This window comes from Trifolium pratense, linkage group LG2 (assembly GCF_020283565.1).
Source record: "Trifolium pratense cultivar HEN17-A07 linkage group LG2, ARS_RC_1.1, whole genome shotgun sequence".
Taxonomy (NCBI): domain Eukaryota; kingdom Viridiplantae; phylum Streptophyta; class Magnoliopsida; order Fabales; family Fabaceae; genus Trifolium; species Trifolium pratense.
The window spans coordinates 31,394,337-31,405,700 of record NC_060060.1 but is presented as its reverse complement, the minus strand read 5'-3'; the positions used below and the strand labels follow the sequence as shown (position 1 = coordinate 31,405,700).

Sequence of the window (11,364 nt, the reverse complement as noted above, 5' to 3'; positions counted from 1 at the left end):
ATGATTGTTCAATTTTTAATCAAAGTTGAGAGACTTTGGGATGTAATAGCTGTGTGATTCACAATTACAGCCTGGGCTCTAGTCAATCAAACTTCAAATCAAACCATATTCTGTTGGTTTCATTTCATAATATATATACTATAAATGAAAATATTTAACAGCTCAACAAATTTGACATCTTTCAATAGATGTTTTATAATACGTGCGGTTAGGGATCAAATTACTCATAATTAAATGCTTAAAAAACTCAAATATATATATCACTTGTATAGCATGTTGTTGGTTGTCAGCAATTTTATAAATAGAAAAATTGTTTATATGGTTTGTGTCCATACTCTGCAAGCTATTATATAGGTCATGTTAAGATTTTTTTTTTTTTTACAATATGTTGAGATTATTTAATACAAAAATTCTGTATTTAATTATGCAAGATTTTTTTTCAAGTAGCTTTTAAAGGCTACAAAATCCAAAAGATGAATAAATGGAGTGTTCGGAGTTCGAACTTCGGTTCGTGCACATATTTTTCTTTGTCGACCGGATTAAGCTCCTTGTATTTAATGCTTGAAAAATTAAAATGCACAAGTTTCAAAAAAATATTTTTATATTTACTTTTTTAACATGTTAACATTCTCCTTATTTGTTTGTATGCTCTATAGGGTTCTAGTAGTTAGGTGTTCCTTGTATTTACGCATTTATTCGTTGGTAGTCGTTTGATCAAGATCAAACAGTTTATATTCAAATTAGATATTTGGAATTATAAATTAAAAAACAATTTATTTTTTTTAATATTGGATCAAAATCAAACAGTCATCAATATCTCAATGCGTGGACACATGACATCATAGAATCCAATTTCGTAAACCATGATGTGCATATTCTATGTGATTTCTCACCCTTGTTACATTTTTTTTAACGAGCCAAAATAAAATATATTAACTAAATCAGTCTCCCTAGTACAAGACGTACCTGGTAGACTACAAAAGTTTACAAGATAATCAAACAATCAACAACAAATACAAAAGTCATACAAGGCCCAAACAAAGTAGAAGACTAGACCACCAGCTATGTTGTTTCTGTAAAAAAAATTCAACCATATGATAGATAGATAGATAGATAGAGTTTGACTTTGCTTCATTTACTTGCACCATAAAATTTCAACCATACACACGATACACAACTGACTCGAGGTCATTTTACGGTCTCTCATGACAAATTGTTTTTACTTGCTCATTCTTTAGCCTTAATTCATTTCAAGTCAAAATTTTAATTCACGTCTTCATTTCAAACAAAACATTAAACCCTTTGAAATCACTTTTTTTTTCTTTTCGATTATGCAATCCTGATCAATCATCGTCTATGAATCACAAACATATTTAAAATTAGACATTTCCTTGTGTTTAACTCATGTCGATGTTCGACAACTTTAAGATTACACTTGTCCCCATTTTAAATACGTGTTGGTGTTGGTGTTTGATGCCCTTACGACACTCAAACGACACATTATCAAAAACTCAAGTAAGTGTGTCTCCAAAGTAACATTGCATTGCGCAATGCGGAGAAGTTGACACGATATCAACTTGGTTTTAACAAAAAGTGCATAATATTGTGACTAAATTTTTTTCTGGTGCAGTAAGTAGCCCAAGCTTGTGCTTTAAAACAATAGAAATGATTAATAGTACAAATAACATTTATACAAAATTAAAAGGCCAAGAAATGAACCTCAAACAATTAAAAGATACACAAACTGAGTTTATAATTATATTCATGCACCATTTGCTTTAGATTCAGCATAAAGCTCTTTCATTTTCTCAATTTCATCATAGCTTCCAAGGAATATCGGTGATCGATCATGTATTTTCTCTGGAACCAAGTCAAGTGCCTGCAAACCAAAATAACATGAGATCTAACATATGTAAATATTGATCAACTGGCCTATAAGCTCAAATATTAAATGAAATGATGTAATATCAAATACTATGATTCTTGATAATATACAAAAGAATATATGATTCATGTTCATTTAAACTTTGAATTGTTGTAACTACATGGTTTATGTAAAAAGGTAATCTAATAGAGCAAAGGAAAATAGTAATACCCTTTGTTTTCCGGTGAAAGCTTGACCTCCGGCTTGCTCCATCAAATATGACATTGGAAAGACTTCATACAGAACCCTGATTTCATAGTCGAATTTCATAACCATAATTATTCCATGCGTTATTGCTTTAAAGAGATATAAGAATTTGTCGAGTTCTCATATCTATATATGAAAAATTGCATATGGGATTACGCCATACGACATCCCAACAATTTAATTAGGTCATATGAAACTCCTATGAGACTAGTTCCTGAGTCGACAGTGTAATGTCTTATTTTTCGCATAGGGTTATGATGTATTTTCAACAAGTACATTACGACTTAAGGAATAGAACTTTTCTACGGGAGAATCATGTTGCTAACTCTTGACACCAAATTCGAAATAAACATACCAAAGCTATGTTAGAGTCTTACCTTAGCTTTCCATTTGGGCTTTTCTTATCAGCAGGATACATGAAAATACCGCCATATAGCAATGTCCGATGTATATCAGCTACCATACTACATTGTGCATTCTTTGTTAGCAGATAAAATTAAGACATTTGAAGGAAACTTGCAAAGTTCAGAATCATAAACCTGCCAATGTATCTAAGAGATTTTGGTGATGAACCATCTTGTGGAAACTTGCAACTTTCAACATATCTAGGAAACAAAATTCCAAGGATTGAAATTTATCAGAGGACTCATTTGAAAATTAATTCAATTATTTCATAGTACTATGTAATGTAACATAATCTTCAAAACTTACTTGGTGGTTGGTTCATCCCAGTTTTTGGCATTTCCCTCATTCACTGAATAAATCTTTCCTTTCTTTGGTATCTATTCAAATAACAAGTTACAACAAATAAAATTCAGAATTGTCTAAGCCAAAATCTAATAAACTTATTTACCAATTTGAGATCAACATAATGCATGTACCTTAATGTTTGGATGAGTCAATATGAACTCTCCAAGTGAAGGATCAAGTGTAAAACCATTCACTCCATTTCCTGTGCTAAGCACAAACTACAATTTCACAGTTTATTCAATCAGGATCAAATATTTGTGACATGAAAAATGGATCAATTTCATAATAAAATGTCAGCAAATTTCGGTTTACCACCTATAATATTCTTTTTCGATTATACTCATGTAATGTTAAGAATCTTGACATTAAAGTTAATCGGAAAAAGAATAAAAAATATTATAGGGAGGTAAATCGAAATTCGCAAACATCGCAGGTAAACATATTTTACCCTAAAAACTAAAACAAAAAGATAGTAGCTAGCCTTTACACTGGCCTCCAATGCGCATCAAACATTTTGCAATTACTTTTAAATTACGGTTATGAAATGGGCTTATTTAAAAAATCATGTATTCTTATTGAATGTCGGTGTAAAATAAATAACAAGTAGTTTCAAAAAAAACTTTTTGGTATAATTCAAAACTTTTTAGTATAATTCAATTTGCATGATTGGTGCTTGTTTTTACCGTGCAAGAGCTTCCATACATGCAGTAACCAGCTGCTACTAAACTGCTTCCAGGTTGCAATGCATCTTCAACAGAAACATTATTTGTATCCTTCACCATGTAAATACCAAATATCTATATGCAATAGGTAAATGCTAGTTATTAATATGATAATTTCTAATTTGATGATTTAAAATAGGTCAAATGTATCATATGGTTTTTTAAGTTTCACGTTTACAACAGTTAAGTTTTAAGTTTTTTTAGATAATAAATAGGTCTATTAAGTTTGCACTGTTATCCTTCTGATTATCCTTCACTACAAAAACTTATGACACTGTTATTCTTCCAGATAATCTACTCCAACATATGCTTTTCTCGTCAAAATACTCATCATGATGCAAGTCAACGTTAATCGTCACGATGCAACAAGGTAATGGAAGTTAACCAGAAAGTTAACCGTGCAACAATTTAAACTTAAAAGACCTATTTATTACTTAAAAAATTTAAACAGCTTAACTTTTACCTAAAAATTTAAAGGAGGTAACCGTTACAAATATGAAATTTAAAGGACTCCTTAGATGTATTTGACCTATAAAATACACAATTAAGTTTCGGATAAAATAAAATAAAAAAATCCTTACAGTTCCTATTGAAACACCGCAGTCAATGTTTGAGGAGCCATCCAAAGGATCAAACACAACAAGGTATCTTCAAAATAAAAAGGAATTTGTTAACTTTATAAGCACATATTCATATGATCAATATATATATGTATGTAATTTGATTTGACAATGAAATTAAAATATGGAACTGACTTGCCACGCTGTGCTGGTGGCACAATGATAGCATCTTCATTCTCTTCAGAAACAAGAAGGCACTGCCAAATAAAATGCATGTGAATTAATCAAAACTCAAATTTATACCAAGAAAATATAACAAAGTTTTTTATAAAAAAAATAAATTAATAATAAAATCTATGGAAATAGACCATTAAAAAAATGTTACTATTAAAGTATATTTGAGTTTGTAGATTTACCGTGCGTCCACTGCTGATTAAGGCCTTCACAAACACTTCATTAGAAATCACATCCAATTTCTTTTGCTCCTCACCCTTAAAAAGATAAAAATTTTAATACTATAGTTAATAACAAATTAGAAATGTTAATTAATGACATAGTACTCTATATGTCATCAAACTATGTGGACCTCCATGAATTTGTGAGATGAATTTCTAAAATGTGAATTTGGAAGGTTGCCAAAAAAAATACATTTCATGATGTTGTGTATATACAATGGCTCTGTTTGATATTCAAAATATAAGTACATGAGTCATGACACAAGACAAAACAACACATGACAAAGTTTAAGGCGTTGAACAAATTTTGTTTTTGTATGATGTTTGGTGACAAAAGATTATTTTGGTATTTTAGACAACTTATACAGAGGATAAAAAATTGTCTCATGATTCAGTGGGGGGACAAGAATTTAGGTTTTTGTCCAATCTCTTGACCCCCCAGTTTGTCTGTCCCAATAACAGTTTTGTTATCAAACACAATACAACTGAAATTGTCATGTCCAGTCCTTATTTTTTAGGGAATCAAACGCATCAATGTGTTACTTTCGTGAGCCAAAATTTTGCCGAAATTCTTGTATCTGGTGTACGGGAATAATTGAGCAAATTTTATTCTCTATATTTGAAGGGGATTCATAGTTATCTCTATTGTATTTAGTCTTTATAAATCGGTGGGACTAATCGAATTTAAAATTTAGTACATACACATGCACCTTACAATTATTTGTGCAATCATCATCACAACTTTTTTCAAGTTATTGCAACATTTCCAATTATCCAACATAAGTTGACTCCTAAATTTTAACGGATAAAAGAATGTGAGTTCAGAATACAATATTAAATAGATTTAAGAATTTAAGAATATGCATCTTCACTATTGTCAACGAAAAAAAAAATGCATCTTCAATGTAAAATAAACATTCCATGAAGATGCATTATTTTGTCACAACACTCCACTTTTATATCATCAGTTAATAAGCTTTTTTTTAATGTAAAAAAAAAACATTATTCTCCATTGATAAAATTAGATTAAAAAATTAGATTGTGTGACATACTGACATGTCACATATTAACATGAGCACGTAAAGAAGGAAAATGATAATTATTTTTCACTCAATATATATAGAAGGAAAATATATTTGTTTTTGACACATATAGAAGGAAAATATTTTTTTTTACTAAAGAAGGAAAATATTAAAAAACATAGAACTGACTTGAACATTGGTGTCTCCAGCAAGTCCTAGGATTTTTGCCAATCCTGCCTGTCATTAAAAATAAATTATAAAAATATTAAACCAATGCAAAAAAAAAATATAGAAATAAAAAGAAATTATGAATTTTCTCTATCAAAAAAATATGAATGATTTCGATCCAGATAACTACAATCGGAGGAGGCTAGAAGAAATACTTGACGCCAGAATTGACATCCAAACCAGATTAAACTGATGGCAGAAATCGAGAAAAAAATATATATGAATGATCGAATGAATCACACATGTACCTTGTTAACGGAAGAGCAAACAAATTTGCAGCCAAGAACAATGTGACTGATGAGGATGGTGAAATCACCACGTGATTCAGCATACTTTGATTGCTCATTAAGAACAAACCTTGTTATTGTCATCAAATCAGTTCTATTTGCATCCCCTTCATGATCCATTATGAATGAATTCACAATTTCTTCTTGTGAAAAGTGGTGAATTGGGTTGAGAATATGAACGAGGAGGATAGAGAATATTTATTTATATGCTTGTGCGTATTTTAAGGTGCAGTGGAGGAAAGACACAATATGTTTAGATTTGGAATAATATATAAAAGGTATTGTCAACAACTGAGATAAGAACAACACATAGATCATGACCTGTTATTATGGATGAATTAATCTCATTGCGACTCTTTTACACTAACTGATATTATATTTTTTTAATTATTCCATATATAGTGGATGTAATTAAATAGATAATCAACGAGTGTGTATGACTCATAGCGCGCTCAACTTCTCGTATAACACATTTTTGAAAAAAGGAGTGAACAAATTTAAGTTGCAACTTTAACCACCCGATCTAAAATGTAATTAGACTACCAATTTTCGTTATTAGGAAGAAAAAAAGACTAACTATTTTAGTTGGATTGTAAATTTTTAAATAACTTATGGGAGAAAAAAAAAACTTTTAATAAGTAAAATCAAGATTATAACATGAAAAAAACAGTATAAGTTATTATTTATAATTACAATACTTTTTATACAAAGTTACTTCTAATCTTATGTATCAAAACTATATGATTCCTCTGGTAAAATAGAGCTTGTCTTGATAGTAGGGATGGCAAAAATATTCACACCCGCAAATATCCGCGGATAAAATTCGCCATGGATATTGGGCGGATAACTTAATGGATATCCACGGATGAAATAAATGAATATTTTAATTACCCGATACTTAATGGATATGAATACGGATTTAATGGTATCCACGCCCGCGGATATCCGTACCCGCTAAGAAATAATAAAATTACTTAAATATCCTTAGTTATTAAATAGAAAATAGGCTTTTATATTTCGCATAACTTTGTAATGAAATTTATTTTAGTTAGAAATATGTGTATATTATTCTTTTAAAGAAAAGTATATGGATATTATATTAAGTTTTGGTAAAAAGAAGAAAAATGAATGTGGTGACATTGTTGTTAAATTGAAAGTGAAATGTATGAATATTATTATGTGTTAATATTTTTTTTTACTTCTTTAAGAAATTTTAGGTAATTAAAAAAAAGATATTTTTTTAAAAAAAATTATCATCCATAGACATTTGTTAATATCCGCGGATACCTAAAAATCCGCGGATTACCCGCTTAGTGGATACCCGCACGGATAGGAAGCGGATACAGATATCATATTTATCTAATGGAGTGGACACGGATATCATACTATCCGCGCCCATGAATACTCATTGACATCCCTACTTGATAGACATGGCGAGGAAAGAGTACATGCAAAAATGTTAACCGAAATAATTTATTTTGATTTCTTAATCAATACTCGTAAGACAATAATTAGTATTCTTATTAAAATCAATACTTGTAAGACAATGATTAGCATTCTTATTAATTTGTTGTAGTATAATAAATTAATAATGTGGACATAATAATCTTTTACTAGTAAAAGGAAGGTTGAATTGCTCATAGGCCTTCATTGTGATGGTATGGCACCTCTAAAAAAACTCCATATTTTTATTGAAAATTTACCAACTTCTCTTAATTATTAAAAATATCTAAAATAAAATTTATCCTCCACAAATTAAATTTCATGTCTAATGATTAATACATGAATAGAAAAAGAAACCCCCATAATTCCAAAAGACTATATTTTGGCATATATAAAATGATAAATATGGATTAATAGAAAACGTAAATGACTAAATAATTAAGAGTAACCTAAATATCCATATACTTGCCCAAATAAAAAACTTAATTCGTATAAATTATATGTATATATAATTTTTAGTATTGTTATTAAATATATATAATCTAATTTTCTAAAAAAACCAAGATAAATCATATTAATATATTATTACACATTGCAAGAGGTTAAATCAACAATCAAACGATTAGCTTATCAAAAAAAAAAAAATCAAACGATTAATTACAAGGGATAAAAACAATTATGATTGACCCTTAGGTATTCATATGATGCAACTATAACTGCAAAATTATTATTATTATATTATACAATTAACCCTCATGATTGTTGGAGTTCCTTTCAATAATTATATATAAAAAAAAAAAATTGTATGTTTTACCACAATGGTCTTTATAAATATTGATACTCACACATCACTACTTGCCCATGGTCTCATATTTTGTAATCTTATTTTTTTCTTTTTTGTGTTTTCTAACCTTCTTTGTAGTAATTTCATCAAGTCATGTCTACTCTTGAGTAAATCAACTACACTATCTTATTGTTTCAAGGAAAAATGTAATTCTATTTTCAAATGTATTTTCTTCATTGTTTTTGGGATAGGCAATGAAAAATATATATAACTGCAATTTCTTAACTTTTTTTTAGTGGTACTTGGTTTTAATAGAGAAGATTTGGAAATGTAATACAAGTTGGTCGTATGAAGCAAATTTGGAAGAATTTAATCTCTACTTGGTTAGAGGTGTTTTCATATGCTTAATCATCTTGGTTAGGATTCAAATTAGTGGATTGGGCTGGTACGAAGGTTTTCAAGTTTGCAATTGAGCTAAGTTGTATTTTAATTTCTTTATTACTTTTAGAATAAACTCATTTAAGTCACTAAGAAAAATCGTAAGATTCCATTTAGTTTCTAAGACAAATATTAAAAATATCTCACTATCTACCTTAAATTTTGTTTGATTGATGAAGGAAAAGCGGCGTAGCAATTTAGTCACTACTTTACAATTTATACTTTTTTATTACACCAACATTTTAACTACTAATTTTGATATTCCATTGCTTAAAATTAAAAGACACATAAAATTAAAGATGCAAACAAATTAAAGAGAGGATAGTGGCATAAACCTCACTAAGAAAAATAAAATTAAACCAAAATAGAAAAGAAAAAGAATTAAGCATATGGTGAAAATGATAAACGAAACCACTAGCTAAATAATTCTGACAAATAAAAGGCAAAGAAATCTTAATAAGTAATATAAAATGTTATATTATATTTATCTATTTTATTATTTAAATTACTCTCTAAGCATAATAGTATTTAGGAGATAAGATATTATAGTTATGAGTGAGTACATAGTGAGATAGTCTTAAGAATAAGATGACATGTTGAATGTTAAATTCTTATAATATCATGCAAACTAAAAAAAGAAGAATAGTATTTCTTAATCTTTGTACTATCGAATATGTGGAGGGTGTTGAAAAAACTGTTATACTAAAAAAATGACCAACCAAAAAAAATGTAAAAAAAACAATAGACTTAAAAAATTGGGAATAGTAAAGTCTGGATAAAATTCCACCAAGTCAATATGTGAGAAGAAACTTCAAAAGAACGAGAGGAAAGTTTGTAGAAAAGCTACTTGATACCTTGAATTGCATAGAAGGAAATAAACAGTTACGCTATTCGATATGTAATTTTCAAAAAACGAGATCACGCGGTAAATAAAAGTATTTATATATGCATGCCTCCAACTCTATTGAAATAAATAAGGGTTACATCAAAAATAAAAAGCAAAGCCACATTTTACTATACAATTACAACTCATATAAAGAAAGCTACGATTACACTATTAAAATAAAATATAATGCATCTTTTCAAACTTATAAAATATTATAAGAGATCTATTACATTAAAATATTAAAAAAACTACGATATAAATCAATGAAAATATCATTTCTAAACAACTTTTTTATTTATTTGTAGACACGGGCCGGCCCAAGGGTAAAGCGGCCCAAGCCCTAGATTTAGACCCCCAAAAATAATTTTTTTGGTAAAGGATTTAGGCCCCAAATTTTTTTTATCACTTTTATACTATAAGAAAAGTTTACAATCTCTTTTAAAAAACCTTTTCATCATCTCCTTTAATTAAATTAAATCATTTTAATTTTAATTATCTTTAATTAAATCATTTTAATTATCAATATATCAAATTATCACTATATAACTTCTTACACAAGGGACCAACTAACTAAAATGAAAAATTAAATTAAAAGGGACCAACTAATATATAAGATTTATATAACCACAAAATATTCATGACTATTGAAATTCTTTCAATACTGGACTGGGCAATGGGCTTAAAGGCAAAATCAAACTAGCCCAATTAATATGAGAAAGGAAACAGGCCCAAAACAATTAAACTCTAGGTGTCCATTTGGCGATATAAGGCCTGGGCGAGGTAGACAATGAAGGATACCGCCCATAAGATGGATTTACGTACGATAACAAAATATCTTCATCCTTCTCTGCCTTAGCGATTAACTTGGGAATGAAGAAACCAACTCCTTGAAACTGCCATGGCTTGGAGACCAAGGTTTTATTCCTACTTTCACGCTGCACCACCGGAAAAGGCGCTGAAGATCGGATTTTTAGGAGCCCTTGCTTGGAGAAGAAGACTAGAAGCTCTATAAATAGCTCCTCACTTTCATTTGTAAAGGGACGAATTCTGACTTATTAAACTCCCAGGGTTGTTGGGATTGAACTGAGTGTAATCACACCATTTGATCAATAACACAAACCCCCTTGTTTTTTACCAGAACATTTTGGCGCCCACCGTGGGGCTGCGGTAAAATCATTTGATCCCAGCCTATCACAGCAACTAGACGAAAAATCAAACATCTTCACATGGCTGGAGAACACGAAAACCACGACAACTCTAACGTTAACACCCTGCAAGCCGCCGTCGTAGAGATTCGGCGCTTACAAACTCAGATTGCGGCCATCGAAGCCGAAAGAACTAATGAGAAAGAAAGAGCAAAATTGATTTTGGAGGAGGAGGAGGGAGAGGGCGTCATGGACGTACAACCCTTAGCACAGCACTTGTGGGATGCCCAAGTGGTGGAAACAATCAAGGTTCCTCACCTTCCTACCTTCGACGGAAAGACGGATCCAAGGGAGCACCTGATGGCAATTGGGACACAAACTGCCATAATCAATGCTCCGGAACATCTAAAGTGTAAATTACTAGCCGGCACCTTCAAGGATGTCGCCCTGCGTTGGTACATGAACCTTCCAAGAAACTCAATTGAGAGTTATGCTGACTTTCATAAAAAATTT

The 11,364-nt window shown here is 30.1% G+C and overlaps 1 protein-coding gene across 1 annotated transcript; it reads right to left on the bottom strand.

The window, feature by feature from the left end:
• Positions 1-1,650: 1,650 nt before the first annotated feature.
• LOC123908637 (fructose-1,6-bisphosphatase, cytosolic-like) lies at positions 1,651-6,379 on the bottom strand. Its single transcript, XM_045959331.1, has 12 exons — positions 6,117-6,379; positions 5,830-5,877; positions 4,580-4,654; positions 4,359-4,420; positions 4,185-4,251; positions 3,565-3,678; positions 3,013-3,099; positions 2,843-2,913; positions 2,671-2,736; positions 2,509-2,595; positions 2,096-2,171; positions 1,651-1,879 (listed from the first exon to the last, which is right to left on the bottom strand). The coding sequence occupies exons 1-12, from the start codon at positions 6,273-6,275 to the stop codon at positions 1,763-1,765; spliced, it is 1,029 nt and encodes a 342-aa protein (XP_045815287.1). The 5' UTR covers positions 6,276-6,379; the 3' UTR covers positions 1,651-1,762.
• Between the last annotated feature and the right edge of the window lie 4,985 nt (positions 6,380-11,364).

Excerpts from the sequence above, each read along its gene's own strand:
- LOC123908637 (XM_045959331.1), bottom strand. The coding sequence starts at position 6,275 with ATGGATCATGAAGGGGATGCAAATAGAACTGATTTGATGACAATAACA. Across the intron at positions 4,421-4,579 it reads TAATCAGCAGTGGACGCACG|TGCCTTCTTGTTTCTGAAGA; the intron begins GTAAATCTACAA and ends TTTATTTGGCAG. Across the intron at positions 2,172-2,508 it reads AGCCCAAATGGAAAGCTAAG|GGTTCTGTATGAAGTCTTTC; the intron begins GTAAGACTCTAA and ends CTATGAAATCAG.